We start from the raw sequence: 9,140 nt of genomic DNA, 5'->3' as shown, positions 1-9,140 counted from the left end.
TGAAAGTCTGACAAAATTATGACATCCAACTAATTTACATTTGAATGTGCCTTAGTTTATCTCACATCTCTTTTACCACAGATAATAATTCTACAATAGCTAAAAGTAAATGATGTGACTTTCAGTTATATTATACAGTGTCTAAAAAATGTCCGTGTTAATGCCTGTCATACAATCACTGCTGTTAGTTTTTTTAGTAGTATTTTGAAGACTCTCAGGCACTTCCAGCCTCCATACAAGCTCCCCCCAGCCCCCATCAGCGTCCTCTCCTTCTTCGCTGGTTCTTGCTCAGGGGCTTCAGGAGGCTCTCTCGATATTTCATGTTCGTGTGGAACAGTCGGACCATTTCATGGTCTTTGTTATCCAATACTCTGGGCAGAAAGAGAGATGATTTCTGTGTCCTGCGAGTTTTAAAGCCCCTTCTGGGTCGTCCTTTCCCATTGATTGAGACATACCAGAGTCTCTCTGCACTGGCTTTGCGCTTGGTGCCGGCTCTGTTAGGTACAGTCCGGTAGAGACGGGACGCGTAGGTGTTATAACCCAATTCATGGATCCTCTCCACAAACTCACACTCTGCATTATAATTTTCCTGTAAAGCAAACACGACAAAGTTTAAGAAAGACTATATGGGCAATAGCTCTCTTCTACCTCAATAAGACTGGACTAAAGTCTTAAGCAAGACTCAACTTAGTTTTAGGATAAGGACAGCAACACGTGTGGTAAGGAAAACTCAGACTGGTGCTACAAAAGGTGAGTAGAAGAGAAGCGCTGAGCCTGAACTGCTGTGCAACAAGGTGCTGTCAGCAGTGTGAGCGTACTCTGGGGGTCAGAGACAGAAAGAGGCCAAAGAACAATTTGAAAAAAAATAATGGCATGTGAATAGGAATGAATGGCTCTGCTGATTGTTCAGCTGTAAATTTAATTTTTTTGTGCTTACGGATCTAAATATGCGTGTGAACGGGACAGATGATTTAATTGCTGCCTATCAACCTTTGACATCTATTAAAAAGGTAAAATACTACGGTTTAATGTAAAATGTGGCTCTTTAATTGGTATATTAGTAGTTAGATACACCTGCAGTCTATGACATCTGGTTTGTTGCAGATATTTGAGCAGTAACGCCACCTTTATGAAGCTTCCTTGTTTGCTTCAGCATAACAAAATGAAAGTACAGCCTGCCCAACAGTGTGTTCCTCCAAAACACTAGACTGCTCCTCTGTCACAAACGGTAAGGGAGAATACGCACCCACCCTGGGTGCGCACATTTTACATGATCTGTCAAAATGTGCCCCTTTTCATCTGGTCCTCAACTGAGAGAAAACAGTGTGCAAAAGCCTGGCAAGAGGAACGCCTTCCCCCTCCCGGGAGCAGTAGAAACGGTGCAGATAAAAGGACCTCCCACACTGTACATCTTCTCTTAACTACAAAATCATCTTTGCTGTACCTGTGCGTTTAAGACTTCAGTATCTAACATGTGTAAAGCACAGAGGCAGAGAGGAACTGCTACCATGGTCTTTACAGAGGTTTTTTATTTAGCATTGCCTCTGTGGAGGACATAGAAAGGGCACAGGTAGCCAGGCTGGGGCCAGAAAAGCCATAGGCTCCATTAACAACATGTCTTTAATGCTGTTCTCTCACCAGAAATGCTGATAGGCCTTTAACAAGATTTTAAAAGACTCCACATGTCTCAGCTTCACAGCTGTAAAACGGAAGTGCCCTTCCTTGCAAGGACAAGGTTTTCATATGCTGTGGTGCTGGAGCCCACGCAACTACCATATGTAGATAGATTTGTCCTGCTGTCTGCCTCAGTTCTGGTTGTAGAGGGTTTATCACAGAGGATAAACCTAGACGATTATCACAATCTGCTAAGGACACAAAGGAATTCTGCAGGCTCAACAAACTCATTTTATTGACATGGGAAAATTGGTGATCCAAGGGATAATGGAGTTATTCCAATATCATTTCATAAAATGCTCCCTGTATAATTATCCCCAAAGACATCAGTCTTATTTGAAATAGGGGCCTTGCACAGGTTCCTAGCACAGTAATATCAGTAAAGCCGTTGGTCAGTTTTTTCTAGGCAAGCAAAGCCAGGAAGTTTCTCCTGAGCTGAGTCCTCACCCTTTGCTTCTTCTGTGAAAAAAGCTGGAGTGGAATAACTTTTCCTGGATTGTCCCTCCAGCTCTGAAACACAAGTCTGAAACAGACTCTCTCAAACTTGAGCTGGAACAGCAAAAATTATCTTTTCTTGTTGTACAGAAACCTTTCATGGCTGATATTCCTTGGCACGTGATAGTGGAACAAACTTCAGGATGGCCTGATGCTCTTCACACTAGAAAGGGAAGTGCAGGAGAAAAGGCCTCTCTGGGCTATCCTACGCTAGGCTTTTCTCTACTCTAGGAGAGGGGCTCTTTGCTCAGAATTTGTTTAGTCTTATTTTAATTCAGTTTAATTAATCTGGAGAAAAAACATACGTATTTTGAACAAGAAACAGAGAAAGATGAGAAATAACTTGAAAATTCATCCTTCCCATTAATTTCTTTGGGGCAGACGCTGGCTCTGAGCTGATGGAGGAGCTCCATTGAAAAAGATGCCCATTTTAATCAGAATATTAACTGGAAGCATAGAAATGGCTAGCCTTAGCTCTGGCACAGCAGAGCTGGTATGTCCTCATTCCACTTCAGCTGCATTTTTCTTTGCCAAAATTGTTTGTGATCTGCTTCTCTGCACCAGCAAAGAACCATCAACTTTAGACACAGGTCCCTTAATCAGTGTGCATCACATGAGACACATGACAGAAGCTGGGTCTCGTAAACACTAGCAGAACATTCTTGAAAAGGTGGAGTAAAATACATTAAACCAGGGAGGCAACTGAGTTGATTGTGTTACCTAGGTTGCATTCATGTGGAAAAAGCTCACATTGCTGAAGGATATATCATGCTGTTCAAATCAACAGAATTACGTGTAATGACTAGTTGGAGGCAGCAAATTTCACATAGCCATATTTTACCATCTTCAAATCTGTTTCCATACCACAGGATTCCTGGAGAAATTGCACAGTATGGCTGTTACACAGTAAGAGATCACAAGGTTGCTAGGGATGTAATCAAAGACAGTGGAAGAAATTCAAGTAGGTAGATAATGTGTATAGCATACACACTGACAAATACGCCTTAGTATGTCCCTGAATGTGAAGAAGTCTAGGCTAAAGTATTTTATTCACTGAGGGGAAATATTGGCTAGGCTGAAAAGGCAAGACTCCCACTGATAATCAGTAGAGCCCAGATTTTACTTCTGGACAAAAAATGAGGTCAAAAGAGTAGGATAAGGAGTTTATTTTCACCTTTATCCTCTCACACCTTCTCACACTTCCTTTCCTTGCTATAGCCCTGCCTTTTAGTACCTGTAAATTCTTTCACTGCCCAATCAAATGCTCTGTGTGAAGAAACTCCTGTCAGGAGGCTGCTTTCCTGTAACAGAGATGCTCAATTGCTTCTGGATGTTCTTTATCTGACACATATATCGTCTGCCAGTGTCCAAGATCCAGATCAAATATAAATATGGACAATTTTGAATAGAGATGGACATTCTGCACGGCAAAGGCTTGCTCCTGAGGTCTTTATCAGTGCATCCAATTGCCCAGAACTTTGGCCGTGTGAAATACCTTTGCCAAATACATTCTTCTGCCTTTGGCTGTACAAGCAATAAGACAGTAAGGACACAGCTTCTTTCCACTTTTAAAAAGATACTGCTTGGTTGCCTGTGACAATTCCTGACAGCAATATGTTATAACATTACTCTTTTCTCTATAAATGTTTATTTATAAGAAATCAGTGCTCCCCACTCGACCTGTTCTCCCCATAGGAAATGACAGGCATATGCCAATCTTAAGCAAAACTTACTGATGCATAAAGTCTGCCCCTTTTGTTCATGGCCAGGTATCTGCCAGAGAACAACCCCTTGATGGCAACGATTCCGACATCAACAGCAGTTATTTCAAGAATACCTAGAAACAGAAACAATTATGAGATGTCATTGCTCCCCATCATGTGTAATTTGTTGAGGTACATTTGAATGACTGCTTACCTGCAGAGAATGATTTCACAGCTATCACTAGCTCACACCAAAATCATAGTGCAATCATGTGAATGAAACAAGACTATTATTTGAAACAATATAAACCGACGACAATGTGGGAATTGTTTGAGACAGGCTTGACAATAAATCCCTAGATGTCTGATTGAGATTGAACTCTTTCAAAAATGAAAAAGATCTGACACTGAACTAGAGGTTCACTTAATCCTATATGTATATAAAAAAGTTTAAATCCTCTTTAATGCTTAGGAACACAAGAGCTCTTGACTTATTGAAACCAGTCACAAAGCTGTCCATTTCAGGACAAAGCCCTTGCTGAGGTCTCCAGAGGGTAAAACAGAGTGAGTCGGCTGCATTTTAGAGCCATGTATATAATCATGAAAGGAACTTGTCATTTAGGAGGTCAATGTAGCCCTCCAGACAAGGACAATATGACTGTCTGAGCCAAATTAAAAGGGAGGAGATTTTCAGGCCATCAAAGATGGGGTCTCAAACACAAGAAGAGTGTCACAGGCGAGGCTGGCACAATACCTGCCAAAACGTCTATGTCCAGCCAAAGGTGCCACGACGCTGATGGAGGCACAAATGGCTCAGGAGATGTTGTGTTGTATGTGCAGGGCTCTCTAGCTGGCTTGCTCGAACTCTGCTCTCAGTTCTCCAGCTGTGGTCCAACGCCTTGGTACTTTCTATGAGTGTTTGGAGGCAAAAGGTGACCCTTGCACCCAAACCCGTTGCTGCCTTTCGGCAATGATAAAGCAGAGCCAGGGGCCTGTCCCTTTGCAGAGCTGGGTTGCTGGCCTGACCCTGCCTGGGAGAGTTGGGGTGGTTTTGGTACAGCTGTTTTGAATCAGGCACCGGTTCGCTGCTGAAGGATGCCTCCTCCAGGCTTTGATAGCGAGGGGGTTTTCCTCTAGGAAATAGTGGTTTTCCTTTACGGACTTCAGACAGATCCCTGAGGTCTCCCTATCTCTGTGTGCCATCACCAGCCGGGATTTACGCTTCCTGGGGTGACGGGGCCGGGGCGGAGGCCGGGCTGTGCCCGCGGCCGGGGCTGGGCTGGGTGCGGGGGCGCCCGGGGCTCCCCCCGGGGCAGCGGCGGCGCGGAGCCCCGCTCTCCTCCCTGCTGCCGCCCTCGCACAAACCCCCTCACTCCCGACATATCCCGTTTCATCTTAATTACCGCCGATCCCCGGCACATGTCAAAGGGGACAGATGTGATTTAGCCCGTGGAAGCTCAAGCCCCCGGCGGGAGACAAGCTGGGGCGGGACGAGGGAGGCGAGGGCAGCCTGCAGCCCGTCGAGGAGGGCACCGGACTCGGCCCCGGGGAGGTGTGAGGCCACCGGTTGCCCAGCGGGCCGGGCCAGGGCTGGCGTGGGAAGCCCCCGGCGGAGCGAGGGCAAGTGACAGGTCGGGCGGGGTGCGCAGGGCAGGTTCCCGGTCCCCGTCGGGGGGAGCTCGGGAAGGAGCTGGGGTTTGGGGGTCCCGCTCTGCCCCGCGGGGACTGAGCCCCTCCGCCGCCGGCCGGGTGCCCGCACCCCGCAGGGCCTGCTCGGGAGACCCCCTGCCCGGGCCGCGGGCAGAGGGGGCTGCCCCGTGGAGCCCTCCGGTCCCCGGGGACGGAGAGGGAGGGTGCGAGGGCGCGGAAAGGGCGCTGCGGGGTCCGGCGGAGCCAGCGGGGCGGCTCCCGAAACGCCGAGGCGAGCTCTCGCCAAGCCCGACGAGGGCAAGGGGCGAAAGCCCCGGCAGCTGGGGGTGCTCCCGGTCCCCGCCGAGGAGCCCGAGCCGTGCGGCGGCTCTGGCCCCGGGGCAGCGCTGGGCAGCAGCAGAGGCGGGAGCGGCTTCGCCGCCGCCCCGTCCGGCACCGTCCCAGCACCCGCCGTCGCCTGCCCGCTGATGCTGGAGCAGGACGCAATTGGTCCGAGCGAGAGACCCCCCTCCCCGCGCACCCCGGCCCGGGGGAAGCGGGATGGGGAAGGGCGCGCCCGGTACTCACTGAAGACGCTGTTTTTCTCCAGGGTGCCGTTGATCTTGCCGTTGGGGTGGATCTGGAGGTGGTACTTGGTGGCACAGTAGAGTTTCCTGCGCCTGGGCGCTCCCCCGAGGTGCTCGTAGACGCCGCCGCGGCCCCCCGCATCCCGGCGCGGCCGGGGGTCGCTCGGGGAGGCTCCGGCGGCCTCGGGCACCCCCGCGGCCCGCCCTGGGGACCACGGCTCCTGCAACAAACTCAGGAACAAGATCCAAATTATGACCATTGTGGCATGATGGCCGCAGCGCTTAGTCTGCTGGGGAGATGGAGGCTTGGAGCGAATGACACCAGGGGTCCCATTAAAGACGTCTTGCTAGCAGCACTCCAAAGTTGCAGAGCACACACCGGTTCGAGCCGTGGAGCATTGGCAAGTTTTTATCAGCCTCGATCTGGCCCTTTTATCTGTCTCAGATTTACTTAAATCAATAGACATCAGCAAAGGCCACCGAAGAGTCCCAGCTGTTTGTATTAGATGGAGCTGCCGTGATCAGCTTTCTCCTTGGGTTTCCAGATAGACAGACGGCATGCATGAGAGACAGAGAGGCAGGGAAAAAAAGAGAGCGAGAGAGAGAGAGAGAGAGACACCCACTGAATTTCGGCAAGAGACTGTGGGGAAAATAGTTGATCGACGGAGCATAGAAATAAAAGCAGCTTCCTGCAACAATAGCCTGATCTGCGACCAATTGATACAAAGCAGAGGAGGCAAAAGGTATCAGTCTCGTGTGAACTCCCAGAGCGCAGCGTGGATAAAATTACACAGCATCTCTCCCCGGCACACCACGCACCGCACACCCCCGCACGGGGGACTGGCTGCGGCCGCCGCCCGCCCCGCTGCCGCCCGCGGCCCCGCGGACGAGAGGCGCGGAGGAGAGGCGCGGAGCGGCCGCGGACCCTCCGCCGGGCACCGCCACCCCCTGCTCGGCCCGGGGCCCGCCTGCGGCAGCCGGGGGAGGGCGGGGGGGGGGGGGCGATGCTTGAGGCAAACATCTTCGGGGGGCGGCTTTTGAAAGGGCGCATGTTACGCGCAGAAGCATGGGAAAGGGGGTGCGGGTCCTGGCTTCTCGGGGGGCTGGAAGGGGGAGAGCACGCTTTAATGGCTTTCACTCATGCGGTAGGGTTTCTTCAGCGTCGTGCCCCCCCCCCCCCCCCCCCCGCTTTGTCCCCGGTGTCGAAAGCAAACAGTTATTACTAAATCAATCAGTTCACGGTTACAAATAATACGCATTATTTAGATAGGCCTTTCAAGATTTAGTCATTTCTAAATTAACTTCGACAAAGTAGGGCCCAGCGCGTGTTATTATAGACGTCCCTTGAATGCATTTGCAAGAAGTTGGAGCTAATCCTTTTTCTTAGCTCTGGTGCCTGGTAAGGCTCATTAGCGATAGCAGACCTGCACTCGCTACCATGTAGCTTCACACGACCGCCTACGCTTTCAAAATATGATGGAGCTACCTATAAATAAATATAAAAGAAGGCAAAAGGTTCAACAGCTCCGTGAATTACGCTGTCCCTGTGTGCTACTCAAAGGCAGCTCGTTAATTAGATTTGCATCTGAAACAGGCAGTAGGAGTTTTGGGGAAGTGTTTGAGAGATAATTAGTATTAATGTGCTTGAAGGGCACACAAATACACCTTTGAAGTGAGTCACGTCAGAATTCAAGGGTTTGACCTTGATCAATATAAATTTTTTCCAGAACCGGTGAACAAGAAGAGGTCTATAAAATATTTTTTAAAGACATTCCTATGTAGAGCACGAGGATTTCCTTACACGTTAAAGAGATCTTAAAAAAAAAAAAAAAAAAAGAAGCTTTTACTAGTGGGAAAGTAAGGGAAGGGATACGACCTTTTCCTAAAAGGAATAGCAGGAGGACGAAACGGTCTCGAAAGCTAACTCCCTATTTTAAGCCGTGCTTAATATTTAGTAGTTCTCCAAGGTTAAAAGGCTTTTCATTATGTAGTCGTCTGGAATAAAAGGAAACACATAAAAAACCCACAAGCACCCCTCTCCGCCATTACCACCCCTTCCTCCCCCTTTTCTTCTCCGCAAGTTAAGCCCTAGCCTCACAAGGAGAGTTTGATCTGGGGATGATAAATGTTTGTACAATTAATTCTTTACTGCTGTTCTTCTGCAATGCCACTTCCAGGCAGTCATGTAGTTCCAGTATATTTAGCAAAAGTAAACGCCTGGAAATTTAAAATTTAAAGCACTGTATCCACGTAAAGATATGAAAACATAAACATGCAGGACCCCAATCGTGGAGCGTATGCGGGGGGGAGATGGTTGCTTGCGGGCCAAATCCTTCAGTCCCTCCTAAAACAAGAACCCCTCTGAAAAACCTTCCTCTCGGGGATTCGCACCGCATATCGGGTCCTACGGACTCGTAACCTCTGACGAGCTGCAAGACAAAAGTGGTAGCCGAAAAATAGCTCTTAACATGCCACGGGGCTCCTGAAAGATGCTTTCACCGGCACGGCGCGAAGGCGAGATAAAACACAATTACTCTGGGTAATTAGAGCGATCTCTGCCGAGCAAATCTCAGGTCTCGCCCCGAGCCTGGTGCATCGCCCTGTAGATGTGCAGCTGACATTTTACAATTCTGGATTTGCAGGGCATTTCTCATTACTGCTCTGCAAAAAAACAATCCCGCAAGATCCTCCTCCCGCCCCCCCCCCCCTCCGCCTCCCACCGCAATAATAAACCAAAAAGATTAGTGGGTGGAAGAGTAACACGTTAATGACTTTTGCTCAAATTGCTTCCATCTTGATCATATTTTCATAATTAGCACCATCATCTACAAATCTTTCCGCCCTGGGCATCTGACACAGACAGGCTTCCCAAGCGATGTGTATTCTACTTATTAGGGAGGGGAACACTTATAGGTCTATCATTAATGGTTCCCTTTCAAATGAAATGAATACGACCTCCACGGCAATATCAAAGGGCTGTAGCTACCTTGTCTCACTTGGTACAACACTGAATAGCAAGCAACTTTAAGTCGTTTTGCTCTAGTCAGGCATC

General features: G+C 48.9%; 1 protein-coding gene across 1 annotated transcript; it reads right to left on the bottom strand.

Moving 5' to 3' along the window:
* Positions 1-256: 256 nt before the first annotated feature.
* On the bottom strand, positions 257-6,348 carry FGF3 (fibroblast growth factor 3). Its single transcript, XM_075501414.1, has 3 exons — positions 6,090-6,348; positions 3,903-4,006; positions 257-589 (listed from the first exon to the last, which is right to left on the bottom strand). The coding sequence occupies exons 1-3, from the start codon at positions 6,346-6,348 to the stop codon at positions 257-259; spliced, it is 696 nt and encodes a 231-aa protein (XP_075357529.1).
* Between the last annotated feature and the right edge of the window lie 2,792 nt (positions 6,349-9,140).

Source organism: Mycteria americana, chromosome 5 (genome assembly GCF_035582795.1).
Source record: "Mycteria americana isolate JAX WOST 10 ecotype Jacksonville Zoo and Gardens chromosome 5, USCA_MyAme_1.0, whole genome shotgun sequence".
In the NCBI taxonomy this organism is placed as follows: Eukaryota; Metazoa; Chordata; class Aves; order Ciconiiformes; family Ciconiidae; genus Mycteria; species Mycteria americana.
The sequence above is the reverse complement of the archived record's forward strand: the minus strand, read 5'-3'. Positions and strand labels throughout refer to the sequence as shown.